We start from the raw sequence: 21,093 nt of genomic DNA, 5'->3' as shown, positions 1-21,093 counted from the left end.
TTCATAATACAAAAAAGAAAATGTAATGTGTAAAATGTAATTATTTAGTTAACTTACAATAGAACTGTGAGAATCGAGAAGATTAATGTTTAGAATAATGTTATGGTGTCAAATTATGTCTAAATCCATCATTGCCTTACATTTTAATGGCAGAACTTTGCTTGCAGAAGAGAAGATAAATTAATCTCTTCTGAGAATTGTTGATATACTCTCAGCATACAAGTATATTTGGTGTCAATTTTTGGTGGATAAGTCTAAAACAACACACTAAAAGCAACATGAGAGCACAATGAATTTTTTTTCTATAAATGTTATAGTAAAAGAAATGCAATGATCCATCATCATAGCATAGTCAATGAAAATCTCCCTGAGCCATTTACTGATAAGACTAACAATCATGACGTAATTGCCACAAGTACTAAACATTTAACTTTTCAACTGACTACCAAATATCTGTTTTTCCAATGCATTCAACATTACCCCCTCCCAGAAAATGAGATAGAGACAATAAATAATATAACAATCTAAGGGAATAATTTTGACAACCAAGGAGACTGGGCTGTAGGTCTAGCATGCAGCTAAATTAGGAGAATTACTATGGCATAATAAGCAGAAAACAAGTTTCTAAGGACACCTGAAACTTTAGGTAAGTACAAAATTTAAGAGTTTCCTTAATGCCATCCATTAGGGTTAGCCATGTCACTATTTTTTCCCTGGAAAAACTTGTTTTCATTTTTAAACCAATAGGTTCAGAAGGAGAACCCAAGCCTTTATCATCATCCATCTCTTGATGTTGTCTTTATGATTTTTCCAGGTGCCATTCAAGTGGCAGGACAGCGGCAGTGTCCACCAGCTGCAAAACTCCAAAATGAGTTAATAACTGATCCCATCAGCGCCAAGGGCTTAACAGAACTTTTCACAATAATGCTTCCCTAAACAATACTGAGAATGATGTAATAGAACACCTTCTAACATCAAGATGCCTTTACATCTTTGACCAGGACTCTTCCCAAGTCTGGGCTATTAACTAGTCCCCTGGGTTTCCTGTCTATCTCTGAAAATCAGTCATGGGGTGTTTTTTGGTTTAGAAAAGAGCTATATGGATCTAAAGTGGAGTGCGATGTTTTAAATATTTGTGCACATTGAAATCCTATCTAATAAAAGAGTAATATGTAAATTGACCGTCACTCCAACACACAAGATGGCTTCCCCCATGTGGTCAAAGATGGCTGCCCCCATGTGGACACAAGATGGCCACCACAAAATGGCCAGCAGGGGAGGGCAGTTGGGAGGGACCAGGTCTGCAAGGGAGGGCAGTTGGGGGCGATTAAGCCTGCAGGGGAAGGCAGTTATGGGTGACCAGGCTGGCAGAGGAGGGAATTTGGGGGTGACTAGGCCTGCAGGGAAGGGCAGTTAGGGGTGACCAGGCCTGCAGGGGAGGGCAGTTAGGGGCAACCAGGCTGGCAGAGGAGGGAAGTTGGGGGTGACTGGGCCTGCAGGAAAGGGCAGTTAGGGGTGACCAGGCCTGCAGGGGAGGGCAGTTAGGGGCAACCAGGCTGGCAGAGGAGGGAAGTTGGGGGTGACTGGGCCTGCAGGGAAGGGCAGTTGCGGGGGGCCCAGGCCTGCAGGGGAGAGCAGTTAGGTGTGACCAAGCCTGCAGGGGAGGGCAGTTAGGGGAAAACAGGCTGGCAGGGGAGCAGTTAGGCATCAATCAGGCTGGCAGGGGAGTGGTTCGGGGGTGATCAGGCTGGCAGGCAGAAGAGGTTAGGGGCAATCAGGAAGGCAGGCAGATAAGCCGTTGGGAGCCAGCAGTCCTGGATCCCTACTGGGATCAAGTCTAAACGGGCAGTCGGACATCCCTTGAGGGGTCCCAGATTGGAGAGGGTGCAGGCTGGGCTGAGGGACACACACCCCCGTGCACAAATTTTCTGCACTGGGCCTCTAGTTACCAATATAATAGACAAGACACTTTGCAGAATGCTAAAGCTGAAGAGAATTGTGGATATGATATGATTTAATGAAAATTCAGTTCTAGAGGAAAAGGCACTGCCCACAGATGCATGGCTGGTAAGCTGCTGAGTCAAGAGGAGATCTGGATCTCAAATATGATTGTCTTTTGACCAAAGCAAATGCAAGCATTCCAAGACTGTACAGGAGGTCTCAGGCTGACGATAATAACAAAAACCCAATCTTTACTTTAAATAAATGAGATTTAGTTTTTTACTTTAGTTTTAGGGTGGATAGAGTTAGTAAGACAATACTATTGATTCTAAAAGTAAATATCAATGTTCTATAAACCTCACTGGAAAACATTAGAATATCTTTAACTATGAAACTAAGGACTGCCATTGGTTCTTCTTGCTTGGTAAGTTTTAGTCATGGGCTCAGTGTTTGTGACACATTTCCTTTGGGAGGAAGAGTTTGGAGGAGCCAATTCTGAGAGTTACCATCCAGGGTTGATTTTGGATGCAATCCAAGGAAAGCAGAGAGACTGTGTTAATTAATTCTTTACAGACCCAAGTAATGATTGCTTAGGGTCTGACCCAACTCTCAGATAATAATCATTGTCCCTCCTAAGTGTATAAACCAACCTTAGATGCCTGTGGACTGTGGTACTAACCAACCTAAAATGCACAATGCGTAATGTTTAAAACCAACCTAACATGTGAACCTTGTAAGAAGAACTAAGGCAATGGGTCCTAGTTTCCTAAGAAAACTAATTCTTTAAATTCCACAGCATAATCCAAGCACATAAATCATTCTTCTGTATACATTACTCCACATTCCATAGAACACATAGAACTACCAGAATGAATTTTGTCATCAGTTAGGTTCACTGGTTAAATTAGGAATGCAATGTAATATATTCAATGATAAACATCTATGAAAAATAGCGGGTGATATTTCCTTCCATTCCCACACATTTGAAAAAAAACTGCTTCAACTGGTCACTTGTCAAAAACAAATCCAGAGATCAGAGGGCCCTTTTTGAGCAAAGCCAGTGTTCCAGGTCATGAAGACACAATATTGCTAAGAGAAGCATCATGATCATAATAACCACCGGCAAGGAAGAGATAGTGGACGTTCATATGAGGCCATGAAGATGTCCCAGAACACCCATGACAGTGACTGAGTTCAAAGGCTAGGAAATGGCCAAGAGGGATTCCAACACAGATCTGTCTGACTCTACAGCCTGAGGTCTTCCCAACATCCACGTATCAGTCCTTCCCACCAATCAAAGGCAGTCTTCATATGCATACAGTGTAGACAGGACTGCTCGTTACACTACTTGAGCCTTTTAAATATGTGATAAATAGACACATAGAGTCAAAAATACTATAGATTGTTCATAAAAAAACTACAGGTAATTTAAAACTTGGAAATTTAAAAAGCCCATAGGCAGTGACATTAGCCCTCTGTAGAAGGCATGGTCCAATCAACATAACCAGGGCATGGTCACAGTATGATATGGCTACAATGACAACCAGAAAATGGCTCCAGGATCTACCCTACAGTGGCCTGTCTGAGGAAATTGCTATTAACAAAAATGGTTGTGTAGGGTCCTTGAAAATAAAAGATAATTTGAAAGAATTTGTGAACACATCTCTAGGGGAAAAAGGTGTCTTATCTGCCTTCTAAGAGTATGTACTGTTAACTGTTTACCTGACATAGATGTAGATGCAACAGCAATGAGTTAGCAAACTGTAAAGGCACTATCGTTGGCCCACTAACTCTACCTCTGGTCCTAAGCTCTCCCAAGAAATCTTCTGATCATCACCTAACCTCTCAGGGAGACTTTCCTCCAGGAAGACTCAAATCTGCTGCTCAACTAATCTGAACATGGTATTCCACATGACAATTATATCTATCAATAAAAATTACCTTCTGCATGGCAGGCACATGCTGAGCACATTTACATGCATTTTATTGTTTACTCCACATACCTAGGTGATGTACCAATACTGAAGACAAAAAAAAATTATGTTGTTGGCATTTAGAAGACTTTTCCAGTGTTAGCAAACTATAGGTGGCAAGGATAGGTATTGAATTCAGGTAGGATTCTACAGCTTTACAAGAAATGCTCAAGTCTAGGATAATATTGTAGGGAAAGGGGATGTCAGTAGACTTCCAAGAAAGTATATGCCAAAATTTGGATTCATGTGCATTGCTTTAAGAAGAAGATCCAGAAAATTTAGCAGATTCCCAAAAAGGTTTTATATCCCAGAAAACTGTAAGAATCATCAGCTTCTTTGGAGGTGACATTATTCAACTGTCATGGATTTAAACTTCAGTTATGGAAATATAGTTTAATATTAATCTAATTGCCATTAAAGTAACTCCAGGGCTAAATACTTGATAGGGAACCTGGCCTCCTGCAAATCTCATTATGTGATTCCTTTAAGTGCCTTTTTCTACTGTAAAAAATGTGATGGGATTAAGGGTGGGCAGTGAAATAAACATGCATTGGCAAGAGGGCATCTGTTCTCTACCTGGTGGCCCCCAGCTCCCTATACAGAAGTCACACAGGGAGCCAGTCCCAGACCACGCCCAGTACAGAGCAATCAGCCATGTGCAGACAGGGCTGAAGATGAACTTAATGTCTTCAATTTTGAACATTTGTTTCTTCTTTCATTAGATCTGGAAAATAGTATTCATTTTTTTTTTTTAAGGGAGAATGGAACAGACAGTCTGGGGTCACTTTTGCTGGAAATAACCATTCTTACATCACCCCACAGAGAAACAGGCCATGTAAGAAAAGCACACTCTATTTTCTCACCTCTTTCCATGCCCAACATTTTAAATTGTTATTTTAAAAATTCAGAAATCTAACCTAATTGTAGCAATGTGTAGCTACAGAATAAACTAAGTGTTTATGGCATCCATAAACACTTATGGCAGTTGGCAGTAATGCTGATATTTAATTAAATATCTTTCGAGGATGCTACAAAAAAATACCACCCCAAGATGTTCCGGTTAATGATTTCTCAACAAAATTAGGAAATAAAAAAAGATGCTTTGTAAAGAAAAGGAAGTCCTACTCTGTGATTATCTTATTTCACAGTCAACAACAACAACAAAAGAATGTTGTGTCTTTTTTTTTTTTATCACTTTTGATCAAAGTCCAAAATTTTTAGCTTCCATAGTCAAGATTCTAGAACAGAATGTAACTGTAACTGTAAATTAGAAGTATATCATAGAGCACTCATGTTGTAAATACTTGCTAAAAATATAATTATTATGCAAAGGTAGTTATCTTAAATATTCTGTCCTTTGAACTCTTACTGATAAAATACAATTATATTCACTACTGCTAAAAAGGACCTCAGGAAAATGGGGTTTAGAAATGTTGGTTTGTTTTTTTTTTTAAAGTCTTAACGTAACTCTTGTTAGAAAGACTTAGTGTGGTCTTTAAAGTAATGATGTGTTGGCCCTGCTGCTGACTTATGGGGAGCAGAGATTGCAACAATGCAAATTTTATCAGCACAATGTTTGCTAAGCTAGTTGCTCCAAAATTTACTTTCAGTTATGATTTGAGGCACTTTTGATATTGATTTTGCTAATAAATATGGATAAACATCAGTTAATCAGACAAGCCCATGATTTCAAAGAAAGTCACTTTTAGAAAGGTGGTTGTTGTTTTTTCTCATATTGAAAATTACTTGTCTTGCAATTGAGACAGGATAAATGCCTTTTCCCTAATGCTTTACATAGAAGTCTTGGTTGAAGTTTTTGCATTCGGTCCATTAAGTTTTAAAATGTTTGATTCTTAAATACGTTTAATAGTTTGAATTTTAATAGCTGTGGACAGAAAAAAAGACCATATCTTAACCTGAATAGCTCAGGGAAGGCCTGCATCGCAGTTTTGCAAACTCAGAGACCTAAAGTAACCACAAAAGATGGTCTGAAATTAAATTAAATTTAACTAAAAGCAGTTTATGGTGAGTAGTCACTCCTAAGCAGGCATCTTCCCTGACAAAGGTCAGTCTTTACCTTAACTGAGCCTATTGTCTTTTTGCATCTACGATAACATATCATTAAAATGTCTAATTTCCCTTTTTCTGGACCCCTCAAAGAGGCACCACTCTATGGAGACCATTGTTATTATTATGTTTAATTGTTGACTGCTAACTCCCCTGTACCCACCTAAGTAAAAGAAATATGTATCAATCATTTTAATTTTTATCCAATCCCAGAGGATTCCCCACTTTGATTTCTCCCACCTTCCTAATCTATCACCAGTAGATTTCATGTAACCCACTTATGTCTCCTCTTTTGATTGTAATGTATAAAACAAGGTAAAAAACTGCCATTCTCTGGAGCATTATCCCAATATGTTGAGATAATTGTGGACAGTTTGGCTTATATAAACTCCAAAAAAATCTTTACACGTTTGAATTTTCTTTTTTTTTTTGCGTTAACATAGGCAATGATATTAAGCTGCTTAACAAAAAAATATTTATTGTCTGACTTTTCTTAGAAAATAACCATGAATGTTAACTAGACTTACTGTGGTGCTCATGTCACTATATATACACATATATTGAATCATTATGCTGTATACCTGAAACTAATATATTGTTATATGTCAATTACATCTCCAAAAAAAAAAATAGAACATTTTACAGCAATTTGATATTGGCCCAGCTTCTAAGCTCAGGATCAGTAGGCTCATCTCAATTAAAAATTTGAAAGGTGTAAAAAAATGATAGGTTCAAGTTTTTCTGAGATATGGATGTGATTGTTCAACTTATCTGATATAATAAAAAATTAACATAAAACTGTACATTTCACTTTGAAACTTCAAGTCAATCCAATCTATACATATGCATGTGCTCCTATTATCTGGGGGGAAAAAAAGCAACAAAATAGAGTTTTATTTTCGCTGTTTGTGCCAGTAGGTCTGTCACAATGCTCATAGTCCGTATCTATGAAATGATGACTCTGAACAGAAAACAAAAATACCAGACTTTCTTGGCCTGTCCTCCCCACAAATGGCAGGGAGACAATCCTCTCTGTCATTCAACATTCTCCACCAAAACGACTCCTTTTTCTAGGAACTAAATTGATGGGGATTGTGTGTGCGTGTTAAAGAGAGAGAAGAAAGAGAGAGAGAGAGAGAGAGAGAGAGAGAGAGAGAGAGAGAGAGAGAGAGAGAGAGAGAGAGAGTTTTCCAAATCCGGTCCCATATGCAGCCACATAATCCACTTGCAGACCCATCTCACCACCCAGCCCCTTCTTCCTCCCCCATGTGTGAAACAGGCTCCTCACCAAACCAAGTCAGTAATATTTTGAGAACCTCTCTCAAAATTCACACTCCCCATGTACCCTAACCCTTCTTGACCACATTTCTGTTTTCAACATTCGTGAAAGAAACCCACAAGGGAGGGTAGAATACCAGCTGCTCCATTTATATAAGTTTTCCTCCCTGTGGGATCAGAAGCATAAGCATTTCTATTTCCTCTGCGTCTCTTGATAATCTCCAGTTCCGGGCGCAGAGCACAGTAGGCATTTAGTAAATGTGTACCCACAGCAAAATTATAATGCTGTGCTGCTTCGGCACTGAACCTGATTGAAGCCAAAACTTCACTCAATCCAGTCAGAGCCTAGACACACAAATAGGTGGGTGAGCAATGCCAGGCTCCATACATAGTTCCATGCGCTCTCTGCTGGTGTGGCCGTTGTCCCTTCATGCCAGCTTCGGACACAAGAGCCCCACCTGCAAGCTACATCTAGGACGAGCCCAGCTCCTGATCAACAGTAACACGAGGACACGCAGATCAACCATTTAGCCCCAGGCCAGCCCTGCTTCTCATTTTGCTACTAATGTATAATAGGATCGAAGAGGCATGTGATTTTCTTATTGCTGATAACAGGGTATGAGAGCCAGAAAGAATTTTCAAGATTATATCATAGGCCCAAGCTCTCCTAGTGTGACAGCTGAGAGCATGTCCTAGGATGTTGAGTGACCCTGTGAAGGTCACAGCTATGAGCATCACTGGGTGAAGGACCTGGATCCCCTCACCTTTCAGTCCAGCAGTCCTTCCAAGCACCATGCTCGTCTGTCTTCCTAGTGACGTCTGCCTTATGCTGCTATTCAAAGAAGCTTCCCCTCTCAGAACAGACGTTAGTGTTGGAGGAAGAAAGCTCGGGGGCAAACAGACATACAGGGTAGCAGATGGTTTTTTAGAAAAGCACAAGGGAACTAACCCACTCAGAGACAAAATACACACACACACACACACACACACACACACACACGTATACACACACACACACACACACACACACACACACACACACACGTACACTGGCAGCTTCAGCTGGAGGGGAGGGAGGCTCCTCCTGACTTTGGACAATGCTCCAACTACTTTTGACTCATTTCCCCAAATGCTTAAGGATGGTACTAATATTTATTTTGTAACTCTAAAATTTTGAAAAGTTTTTCTTTTTAGTTCCTCGAGTCCACCTGTGAGAAATGCCATTGCCCGAATATTCTGGAGAAATCATCCCTCAATGGGATTGACAGGAAGGCAGGGTAAGAGGAGAGGGTGACCTGCTCCTCGTGGTAGACTCAGCAGGCTCTCTTCTCCGGGACCTACATTTCCTTAAAATCACCTTTCTTTATAGTCTACGCATCAATCCTTCCCCCTCAGACACATATCCATACATGCATACCCACACGCTTTTCTGAAAAGCTGAAGGCAGGGCGGCCTGCCCTTCTGGGCTCAGCCTCACTCCTGTCCCTCCAGAGCCCTCCCAAGGCCTCCTCCACAGAGTCCCTGCAGCAATTCTACAATCCAAACAACACGCTTCAGAGTTTAATTACCCACCCCCGCACCTGGCTAGGTTTGCTATGCATGTGAGAAATTTCTTCCCAACAGCACCATGTCTTGTAATCAGGAAACAGACCTCAGGCTTGTGGGGTTTTCTTTTCTGATAACCTCCACAGTTAAGAACATAAGGATTAACAAGTGGGGAAAAACAACAACAACCTGAAAAGTGATTCACATACTATTCCTCCATTTATCATTTCCTCTGGACAGAATAATCAACTTAGATTACATCAAGGATACTTCTTAGTTGGTTAATTTTGCCTAATAGAAAATATGCCTCTAATTACATTTTCCTCCTGGAGTCTTTTGAGAGGCAGACTGGCCTTTGGTTCTGTTTCAAATCTTTCAAGGAAATTAAAGATACCGGAAAAGGAGGCAAAAGTTCCAGGCAATTTTCAATATGACTTTGAAGTTGAATGAAACATTAATAACTTGGGACCCTATTCATATTTCACAGTGATGCTTATTTGATCTCAATGTAAATTTTTGTGTGTGTGTGATCAGGAAAAATTGTTCAAGAGGCTGTGCTTAAGTAGGCTAAATATGCTTAAATTTGCTGAACTCAGCACCCTGCATGGTAATGACCACTGAAATGTTTATTAAGAACTTTCATTTTCTTCCGACTGCAGCCAATCCAGCACTCATGAAAAATCAGATGCCAGGGCCTTCATGCCTTGATAACGATACCTACAGCTATGAGCAAACTATATTAAGAGGTGGGAGGTGGCACACCCATGTACTCTTTCTAAGTTCAGGTTCAATCTGACCTGCCTTGGTATAGAGTCAAGCCTCCCAAAGCTTGCTGATGTAGACTACATCATCTGAATTCTTAAGGTTTTAAAACCATGAGGCCAAATGGACTCTGAAAGGTAGAATTCATACACAGCACACTTAGAATTGAGGAATTGACTCCTTAGTAAAGAAACCGAGGGCACGTGCCTGTTTAAGGAATAAAAGAAAAACGTTCTATGCATACATGGAGTTTTTTGAATCACATTCAGAAAAAATGGGATCTTAGGATAACCCTTACCTTCTCCCACCTCCCCAATATTGGCAGTCTATGACATTTTGTTTCTTTATTTTATCTGTTCAAATGAATTCCTCAGGGGGGAAAAATACGGTAAGTCTTATGAACCAATTTTTAAGTGGTTTATTAGCTTTTTCCTATTTCTTTAAAATATAGCCTAGCTAACATTATGGAATGAATTCCAGGGCCCCCGTGCAAAAGGCTTGAACTGGATTCTCTCATTCAATCCTCAGGTAACCCAAGGAAGTGGGCCTGACTAGGAGAAGGAGCCACGTGTCCAAGTCGCGCAGCTTACACGCAGGGCCAGGGGTGTCCACCTCGCCACCTCCCCACTCCCTGCCACATCACACCTGGTCCCACACCTTCTTCTAGATGCGAGCAAGCAAAGGCTTCGTGAAAACCTGTGTGAAATGCTCCGTGTGTCACACAACAGAGTTGCCTCTTCTGACAGAATGTTCTGTCACCTGATGAAATTCTCACACTTCTCGTTGAAGACACATTATTTTTTTTCAGTCCTCTTATAGCTTCAGCTGCAGGATGAAACCCGATTTTTTTCTTTTTTCACGGAAAACGAGGAAAAGCAGCAGACACTGAAACTGGGGGCAGAACAATTCAGTGATAATCTGGATCTGATACCAGATTTGACGGGTCCTTCCCGACTTTTTTAGTATGTGACTTCTCCCTTTTGCTGGAATGTTCAGCTGTCCACTAAATGTAGAGAGGCCTACCCCGGATGACCTGACAAACACATCTGTACTTGAATGGTTCAGTCCTGTGAAGCAACTAGAAATGTTATTTTACCTGTGACCAAAAGTTTCAGAGTCACTGAAGTGAGTAAGTTGGCTCACATTTTTCTCCCCAGCTATTCTCAGTTCTCATATGAAAGTAAAATACAATTAGAAGTTCTGAACTCTAGCCAAGAGCCCAAGCCCAAGTTAGTGAGAAAGAAAGAGAAATGTGTGTGTGTGTGTGTGTGTGTGTGTGTGTTTTAAGGGGACTCCTCCTGCTACCATCCCAATTCCAAACACATCCAAGCTTAAGAAGTTATAAAACAGAGAAAAACAAAACAGAGTTTTGCTGGAGAAGCAATAAAAACAACATATTTATGAAGTCATTTTTATATCATTTAAAAGGTAAAATAAACTGAGGAACAAAATAAAATAAATAAGTCCAGAGACATGGATTCATGGAACAGACTGACAGATCTCAGGGGAAGGGAAGTGGCGTGGGTGGGAAGAGATTCATCAAAGAATTTATATGCATCTATGCATAGCCCATGGACTCAAACAGGATGGTGAAGGCCTGGGGTGAGGCATGGTGGGGGGCTGGGTGGAGAGGGTCAAAAGGGGGGGCGGGTATTGGGGGACATCTTTAATACTGTCAACAATAAAAAATAAATTTTAAAAAAGGTATTACATTAAAATAGAAAACACTGAAGCATCTAATAATAGAACAGACAATAAAAATCTTGCCACACCGGATGCTTAGAGCCCTTTCCAGAGACAATCGCGGTCTCTTGCATATTCCTTCTGGAAGCTTTCAGTTTATATATAGGGGTATCTGTATGTTTATTTTACACAAATGGGGGAAGAATGTGCAGGATCTAAGCTGACACGTTACGCCATACCTGGATGAACAGAGCAGACATGAGAGGGGCTGGGAAGCCATGGTGTCCTGCGCCCGGGGCTGTGTGGGGAGATGGAGAAAGGCATGCCTGTGGCAGAAGCAATCATCTGAAACTAAATGCGGCAGATGCTCCTGAACGCTGTGTTCAATCGGAACTGGTCCAGGAAATGACCCTGCAAAGGCTCCAGCTGAGCAATGGCACCCCCTCCTCAGGCCAAGAAGGGTTGGAGGTGTCAGGACCTGAGTTAGCCCACAAGGCCAGCATTGCTCCCCGATCCACATGCCTCAACTAGGTCCCCACACCGCCCATCTCAGAAATGGCAGCAATTTCCCGAAAGATGAGGACTTAGCCAAGCTGTTTAGTATAATCCTTTGCTGTGTGCTTGATGCAAAATTATTTAGAAAGTTTACAGAACTTCCCACCAGGAATGGGGGTTCCAGGAGAGTAGGAAACTTCTGGCTTACCCAGCACAATCTCTGGGGCCCAGACGCAGGGCTGGTTTCTGTGGACACCCGGATGCCTGGGTTCGAAGGGCACCACACTTGTTGTGTACCTCAAACTAGTATAATACTGCATGCCAGCTATAATGAACTATAATGATTTTTTTTTTTTCAGATTACTGCTGTCATCATCTGAAAATGCTCAGTAAACTCCAAACAAGGGCCCCTACATTTTCATTTTGCACTGGGTCCCACCAGTCACGCAGCCAATCGTGCCTGGAACACTGCCAGTGTGTCTGATGCATTTGTCTAATATACTTACGAGTGAATACATGGAAGTTGCCTTAGAACATGGGGCAACCAACGACAGCCTATAGGCCAATTCTGGCCCTCCCTTGTTTTGGTAAATAAAGTTTTATTAAAATGTATCCACACTCATTCACACCTTGTCCCTGGTTTCTTTCACTCTACAGTAGAAGAGTTAACAGTGACAGAAACTACAGAGCCCACAAAACCTAAAACATTTACAATCCAGCCCTCGACAGAAAAAATTTTCTGACTCTGCCTTAGAACGCTCTCTTAAATTTTTCTACCCAAATAGTCGTAACAGCAGCAAAGGCAAGTAGCCTTGGGAGATGTAGAGGGTTAGCCTTGAGCAACTAGCCATAAGCATGCTATTTGTTAGGCTTTTATCTTTAATGCTTATGTGAATTTTACATCTTGGACCCAAATATATTCACGTTTTAATGCAAAAAAATAATATTTTTTCATCTAAAAATCATCTGGATGAGTAGTGTTCATCCTCTGAGGCCCCCCTCTGCAAGGATGAGTATAAAAAGGGCATGAGCGCCTCAGTTTGCAAACTATGACCTCAGTTCCTCCTCCTCATAGACCCAGATGAAAGGAAGGCTCCAGGAGTATTTTAGTGTCCAGTGGACCTCACCACATACCCATAAATTCTTACCACCCCAAAGTCCTGCTGGACAAGCTGCAAAAAGGGCATTCAAAATAGAATCCTGAATGCCCTTATTCTTCACTGAATGTACTTTAGGTCTATGCCCCATCGCACTGAGAAACTAGTGAGTGATAGTATTATTCCTCCCCAGGCAGTTTTAAAAAAACGATTTAGAGAGAGCTATCTCACAACCAGATCTATCTGTGGGAAAGTTTTCAGGCTTGGGGCTTTATGGGAGAGTTTTTTGAAGCCCACCTTCCTCATAAGGGTCAATGGCATTTCATCTTTAACTTAAATAAACAACGTGCCGTATAAATTACTGTATTCTGCTATTGGCAGCCATGCAACAAGTATTTTCCCAGTCAGGATGCTGGCAAGACAGGTTGGTACAACACAGAGCATTTGAGGGGCATTTGCCTCTGATTTATGCTTACATTCTATCACATCTGGGATCTGGGGGCTTCGAATGGTGATTAGGGAGTTTCTCCTGGGTAAATACATGACTAGGACACTTCAGGGGAAACAAAGAATTCCATCAGAGAAGACTGAGATATACCAGGAAAAGAGACTCTGTGAGGGCAAAGGAGAGGCCCCAGGGAAGGAGTAACCTCAGAGAGGTCTCAGATCTCTGGGAAGATGTAGTAACAACAAAAAAGGGGAAGGAGTTTGTTTCTGTTCTGTTTTGTTTGAAACTCATAGATACAGAGAAAAATTAGGTGCTTGCCAGAGAAGAGGAGGGTGGGGAGTGGGTGAAAAAGGTGAAGGGGAATAAGAGGTACAAACTTCCAGTTATAAAATAAATAAGCCATGGGGATGCAATGTACAGCATAGGAAATATAGCCAATCACATCGTAACTTTGTATGGGGACCCATGGTTACTAGACCTACTGTGGTGATCACATCATAAGGTATATAAATGTCAAATCTCTATGTTGTGCACCTCAAACTAGTATAATATTGTATGCCAACTATAATGAACTATAATGATGTTTTTAAATGAAGGATTCACAGAGAAGTCAAGCAATGCATGACTCTTAAAGGGACTTTATTTGTGTGAGAAGGGAAAGGATAACTTTATTATCCTCTGTCTGTCCATAATGAAATAATTCATGGGACCCAACGGGACAAGCATTGACGATACAGTGTGGCAAACACGCAGTCTGCTGACCGTTCCCTTCCAGCTGCTGCTAGCAAAACGCCACATAAAAATCATAAGCTCTTGTCAGTATTTGTCATAAAAACGAGTAATAGGAACCCAGAAGTAACAGCCCTGGCGAGAGGCAAATACAAGTTTCCCTGGTGCTGTTGGGAGATCTGTGGGAAGGGAAGTGGGTGAACCCTCTTGGGACAACTGAACACCACAAAGGGTCATTTCCCTCCCTATTCCAAAGCCCCCGTCCCCCACACCAACCGCTGGCCAGCAGCCCAGACCGGGCCTCAAGGGGAGGAAAGTGCTCATTACAGCAATAGACTGCTTCACCCTCAGACTGGAATTTAAACTGCCCAAATGACTCCATCCTGATTACAATTCACTTATGCCACAGACAATCAAATTAATATACTGGGTGGGGAGGGGGCACATGACAGGATTTACAGGCGCATAGTTGGGGTTCTCCTCCCTCCCCCTCCCCAATTCCTTTTCACCTTTCCTATGTCTACGTAATGTAAAGAGACTGCAATGAACACGGAAAACGGAATTATCTGATTTAGAAGAAGGGTGCACTCATGCTGCTTCAAACTAACATGAATTCTGGGAAAGAAATGGCGGCACAGTTCAGCTTGGGAAGGTCTCTCTAAAGAAGACAAAATCGCAGCAAGAAATTGTTGACGTTTCAACATCGGTCTATCACAGTTTAGATAAATAACATACATTATGAGAACTGAATCTGCAACACAAGCAGATGATTACTCATATTTCAAAAGGGCTTTCCATTTGAGTTTCTTTCAATGGGCAATTCCCCTGTTTTGTTCACAACATGGTTTTAAAAGTCACTTCAACTCTTCAGAAGCACGTGGCCTGCATAAAGCAAAGTCTGCTTGCATTTTTATTTACGGTGTCCCCAAAGCCTTTTAAAATTCACCCTATAAATCTTCACTGCTATCTTCATACGGGGGAGAAAAATAAAGAAACAAATTAAAAAATCCTTCCATCATCCCGCCGGTGTGGCTCAGTGGTGGAGCATTTATATACCTTATGATGTGATCACCACAAGAGGTCACGGTTCGATTCCTGGTCAGGGCACATGCCCAAGTTGCAGGCTCAGTTCCCAGTGTGGGACGTGCAGAAGGCAGCTGATCAATGATTCTCTCTCATCATTGATGTTTCTATCTCTCTCTCCCACTCCCTTCCTCTCTGAAATCAATAAAAATATATCCTATATAATAAAGAGCTAATATGCTAATTAGACTGAACAGCAGAAGAGACTGTCGATGACCTTCCGGACGAGGCGGGGGCTGTGAGGGATGGCTAAGGCATCGAGGGCTGAGCCCCTTGCACGATTTCGTGCACTGGGCCTCTAGTTTAAAGATAAAATCCTTCCATCAACATTTTAACCATTCAGTAGCAAATTCTTCCCAGTAAGATGTTTACGTGCACTGGGCTCCCGGCCCCTGAAATACAATAACCGTAGCATTGTTTTCCAAGGTAGAGATTTCTAAAACAAAGGCAGGGTGCAGAAGTACAAAGCTGATTCATACAGTATGATTCAAGTACAAACACGGCTCCAAGATGCGTGAGGTGTGAAATCTCTGTGCTGGAAACCTGGGTCACCCGCACAGTGGAATCCAGAACCTTTTCCTGTGTGCACATTCCAGGTGGGATGCTCTAAGCACTGGCCAGTTTCCTAGAGTAAGAATTGGCAAGAGTCAGGAACGGAGCGGGACAAAGACTGGGGTTACAAAACGGCCCTCGCAAAAAACACCTAGTGTTGCAGGGCAATAGAGAGGACCAGTGATTATTCCCTACCATTTGACAGAAAAAAATAGATGAGGCATCATGGTCACTGAGCACTTATAGTAGGCAAAGCTGCTCTATGCATTTTCATCTGCATTAACCCACACAATCTGTCTCTGATGCCTTTACACTCTTAAAAATAGACAGCCCCCAAATTGTTGTGTTTTTTTTGTTTTGTTGTTTTGTTTTGTTAATTCTAAACCGAGGATATTTTTCCATTGATTTTTAGGGAGAGTGGAAGAGAGAGGGAAAGACAGAGAGGAACATCAATGTAAGAGAAACACATCTCTCTGACCAGGGCCTGGGCTGGAGAGGAGCCTACAACCAAGGTATGTGCCCTTGACTGGAATCAACCCCAGGACCCTTTGGTCTGCAGGCCAAGGCTCTATCCACTGAGCCAAACCAGCTAGGGCCCAAATTGTTGTTTATGTAGGTTGTAGCCATATATTATACATTTAAATGGAGAAAACGTTTAGAAATTCACTGATTCATTTATTTTTTTAAATATATTTTTATTGATTTCAGAGAGGAAGGGAGAGGGAGAGGGAGAGATAGAAACATCAAAGATGAGAGAGAATCATTGATCAACTGCCTCCTGCACAATCATGGATCGAGCCTGCAATTCCGGCATATGCCTTGACCAGGAATCAAACTGTGACCTCCTGGTTCATAGGTCAATACTCAACCACTGAGCCACCGCAGCCCTGCCAGGCTCATTTAAAATAAACAATAAAGCTATTACACACTAACAGAGATAACTTTTTTATGAAGAATAACAATATTTTCCAAAGCAAAAAAAAAGTGAGAAGGGTGGCACTGTTACATTTCGGCAAGTCTCCATAATTTCTGGCTCAATAGAAGGCAGTTGGACTCTCCTGCTTCTGCATTCAATTGGTGCACTACCCCAGGTCATACTGTTACATTCTCCTCAATAGAATTCTATGTGCAGTCACATGGGAATGAACATGAACAGGGCAGATAATATCATGTGTTATCATGAAAACAGTTAGGCCTTGTGGCCCTCTGAAAAGTCTTAGGGACTCCTAAGGACCCCTGCCTTACAAATTAAGAACAAATATTATTTCCATGAGCAAACTAGCATAGAGAGGTCAAATGCTTATCCAAGGACGCGCTGCTAGAACAGGTAAAAGGCAAAGAGCATAGCAGTTCCTCTCATCTGGTTGTTGCAAGGAGATCATACATGCAAGGGTTGTGCATGCCACTTGTCCTGTCACAGGTGCCCAAGACATTAATATTTCCTGTTGGGCAAGATCTAGTGGAAAACCAGGGAAACTTTGCACATTTCTGATCAACTGGCCACAAATTTCACCAGCAAGAAAATTAAATCTCCACAGCAGGTGCTAGAGCATGGACCCTGCCGCAGCCCCTGGGCTGGGAGCTGTCTTCAGCTGCTCAGGAACTCCACGGCCTCATTCCACCCTCCATCAGGCGAATGATGCAGGCGGGCTGCGCTGCTCACCGTCACCTTGTTCCTTTGGAAACCTGAGCAAGCCAAGAGAGCTGCTCCATTATTTACAGCCTCCTTTTTGCATCACACTGTATTTACCAGGAACCCTCAGCAAGCAAGCAACGGTGCCTCCACATGCCTCTACTCCCGTGGTCGGCAAACCGCGGCTCGCGAGCCACACGCGGCTCTTTGGCCCCTTGGGTGTGGCTCTTCTACAAAATACCACGGCCTGGGCGAGTCTATTTTGAAGAAGTGGCGTTAGAAGAAGTTTAAAAAATTGGCTCTCAAAAGAAATTTCAATCGTTGTACTGTTGTTATTTGGCTCTGTTGACTAATGAGTTTGCCGACCACTGCTCTAGTCTGTGCAGCCAAAGCCCTCCTAGGAACTGGCACCTGGGCCTTCCTGTCCAGGAGCTCGGCTCTCCGCTGCTCTCCTCGTCCATCAACTGTCTGAACCCACATGTCCTCCTGACCTGCCTGCAGTGGGCCACCTGAGCAGAGAGCACCCGGGGCTTGCAGGTCACTTTTCCCGGGATTTGGGGAGTGAGGTCACCTGATGAAGTGGGTCTGGTGCAGCTCAGGCCACTGCGCTCTCAAAATGCTACGTGGACAGAAGGCAAGAGCAAGAGGTGCCTGAAGCTGTCGCTTCCACCCAAGTGCATCCATCCACCTGTCCCCTGCAGCACTGCAACTGGTCTCCCTGTTCTCACTGTGATACTCCTACACACACACATACACGTCTAACCTCCACCAGCCGCCAAAAAGATCTTTTAGAAATATGAATATGATGAACAACATAAACTGATGAACAAAAACAGATCCAGAGACAGAGAAGCACCGATCAGACCATCAAACCTCCTCAGAGGGAAAGTAGGGGAGGGTGGGGGTACCGGGGAGAGATCAACCAAAGGACCTGTATGCATGCATATAAGCCTAACCAATGGACACAGACACCAGGGGGGTGAGGGCATGAGCCGGGTTGGGGTGTGGGGGTGGGGGCAAGGGGAGATAAGGACACATATGGAATACCTTAATCAATCAATAAAATAAATATATATAGAAGAGATAAGGTCAGTTTTCCTGCTAACATGCTCCCAAGGATCCCCCACTCAGATGGAGTGAAAACCAAACTCCTTAACTTGGCTTATAAGGCCCGACCTCATGTGGCCAGGTTTCTTCTCCATGGCCTTTCCTCTGCCTGCTCCCACCACGGCAGGGCTCCTCCAGGACCTCAGACGTCACCACCTCCTCCAAGCGGCCTTTCCCGCACGCCCTCCCTGCAGACTTGCCTCTCCACCCCTCCGTCTCCTTGTGTTTGAGAAGACAGAGCACTCACTCTCTTTATGTTACTCGTGTATTACAAGTCTCCCTCCAGCCACACCTCCCTCTTAGAACTTGAGCCCCGGAGAGCGAGGTCTCCACCGATCCTCCGCGATATCCCCAGCGCCTGGCACCGCGCCTGGCAGAGCCTACGCGCTCAGCAAACGTTGGTTGAATGAATGAAGCAGCGGCGCCAGGTGGCCGCGAGAGTCCCGGGCTGGTGTCCCGGGCGCCCCGGCGGCTGGGCCACAGGCACCGACGGGCCGGGGGACGCCGGCGGGACCCGGCAGCCGCCCTCACGGAGCGCGCGCCGGGACAGGCTCCGCAGGTGCCTCTCAAGAGCCAGAGCGCTCACTCGCGGGTCAGCGCCGCCCCGATCTCGGGCACTCACCATGGTGACCCGGCCGCCTCCGCCCCAGCCTGACGAGTGCCGAGTGGCGAGAGCCAAGTGCAGGAGCCCGCGCGGCTGACAGGTGAGGCATCTGCCTCAGACCATGGCTGCTTCCCACAATGCCCTCGAACTGAAAGTTTGCAGACTCCTCCTCCCCGCCGGCTCCCCTGCCGCTCCCCCAGTCACCCCTCCTCCCCTCCTCTTCCTCCTCCCCCGCCCCTCGCCCCGCCCAGCGCCGCGCTGGCGGCCTCAGGTGACAATTCACCTGCGCGCCTCCAATGCAGCCGGGCAGAAAAAAAAAAAAGAGTTAGCTGTCTTTTTCAATAGACCCCAAACAAGGCCTCTGTGGTTGGAGCTAAGAGAGAGGAGGTTCAAGAGGTGAGCAGGAGCCAGAAGGCAATGGGTCTTTCCTACATTAGGGCATCATTTACACTAAAAGCCCGCAAGACAGCAACAGCCTCCAACCTCAAAGTCCTCAAAAATCTCAGTGCCTCCATATCCAGGCTTTCTGTTGCTACATGCCTGATGGCTTCCACTCCTGCATCTGCCAGAGGGCTCTGAAAGAGGATTATTTAACAATTAAACCCCAGGTGATGCAATGAGTTTGCCTCCTGACAGATGGTCCAGAGTTACTGTGATTTCAGGAGAGCTGCTTTCCAAACTTCTAATTCTCAGGCCAGCGTCCGTTTTCTCTCCATCTTGGACCTGTTGCCTGGATCTTCTCTTTCTATCTGATTTCAAAGCAGGGCTCAGCCCTATTGCACACACCTTGCTGACTGATCTATGGAAAACACCTACAGTCTTCCCTTTAAGGGTTTCTTGCCTAGTGGAAAGAGATGGGAAGACTAAAGGTGAGTCTTAAAGCTGGTAAAATCTCTGATAATTGAGTAAAAGATTAAAGCAGGACAGAGTTCCCTTTGTGGTTCATGTTAGGGAAAATTTGATTAGAGGATGAGGGGAATTTAACTTAAAAACTATTGCCATTCCTTGCCTTCCCTCATGACCTTGCTGAGATAGGCCATGGATGCTATCCTGGGCTTCTCCCCCAAATGTTCTTACCTCCAGATTCTCAAAACACACCCCAAATCGCTCTCAGGCTGGACACTTCACATAGGTTATCTTACCTGGCCTTCAAGACAACCTGTAATTCAATACATGGTTTTGCAGATACGTTCTCCCATTTTATAGGTTGCCTTTTTATTTTGTTAATGTTTTCAACATTGTACAGCTCAGAGCCTGAGACTCAGAGGCAGTGAGGCCAAAGCAGGCACAGACAGCAACCAGAGGCAGGGCTGAGCCTGGCATTGAGGGACCCAGGCTCAAGCCAATTCCCTCCGGAGCCTCACTCCTGGCAGACCCGCTCAGAATGCAGCAGTGGTGTCAGCAATGTTTATTCGGAACATTCACTGTCTCAGTGGGATAACTTGAATTTTTGAGACTTGACTTCCCTATCTCATCTTTGCTCCCTTTCAAACTCCAGGCTCTACATGAGGTCAGCAAGGAGGCCAAACCCATCCAGGCCCCAGAGGCCCTATAACTCAAGATGTTTCACTGTGAAGAGGGCTTCCCTGGCCTAAGCCTGACAGGGCCTTTAGATTCAAAATCTGCTGTCTTAGTGTTAGCCTACAACTACAAGACCAAAGTGAAAGGCAATAAGCATTTATTTGCGATCCAAAACAATAGCTTTGCAGGAAGCACTGATTCAGGTAGAAACCCAAATAGTGTCCCCGTTAAGGAAGTGAATGCAAGGAATAGTTATGAGAAAGGAAAGGGGAACAATTACATGAATAGGAGGAAGAAATAGAAGGTGCAGATAAGCTAAATAGTGACGCTCGTTCTAAAGAATGTCTTTAATGTTCAGTTCTAGTTATAACTAACAGTTGTTTGGGATACAGTGCTGCTTAGGCCCAGTCCAAAGGTGGCTTTGCCCAGTTTTAATATTCCAAAGGTTTGAGGAGTAAGATGTGCAAGGCAGCTCCTGGGGGATGGCAGCTTTGATTTTAAAGTGGCTCCATTTATGTTACTTCTCACAATTGGCAGAAGCCAAGGTGCACAGTGTGTTGCGTGTTTCGGATTAG

General features: G+C 43.6%; 1 protein-coding gene across 1 annotated transcript in view; it reads right to left on the bottom strand.

Annotated features, from left to right (window-relative positions):
- The window catches only part of AP1S3 (adaptor related protein complex 1 subunit sigma 3), a 59,802-nt gene extending 40,681 nt beyond the window's left edge, over window positions 1-19,121 (bottom strand). Inside the window, exon 1 of the mRNA XM_028150876.2 lies at window positions 19,016-19,121. Coding sequence (XP_028006677.1) covers window positions 19,016-19,018 — 3 coding nt within the window. The 5' untranslated portion in view covers window positions 19,019-19,121. The remainder of the gene's footprint in view (window positions 1-19,015) is intronic.
- Between the last annotated feature and the right edge of the window lie 1,972 nt (window positions 19,122-21,093).

Source organism: Eptesicus fuscus, chromosome 11 (assembly GCF_027574615.1).
Source record: "Eptesicus fuscus isolate TK198812 chromosome 11, DD_ASM_mEF_20220401, whole genome shotgun sequence".
NCBI classification, from domain to species: Eukaryota; Metazoa; Chordata; class Mammalia; order Chiroptera; family Vespertilionidae; genus Eptesicus; species Eptesicus fuscus.
Note: the sequence above shows the minus strand (reverse complement) of the source record. Positions and strands in the feature narration are given on the sequence as shown.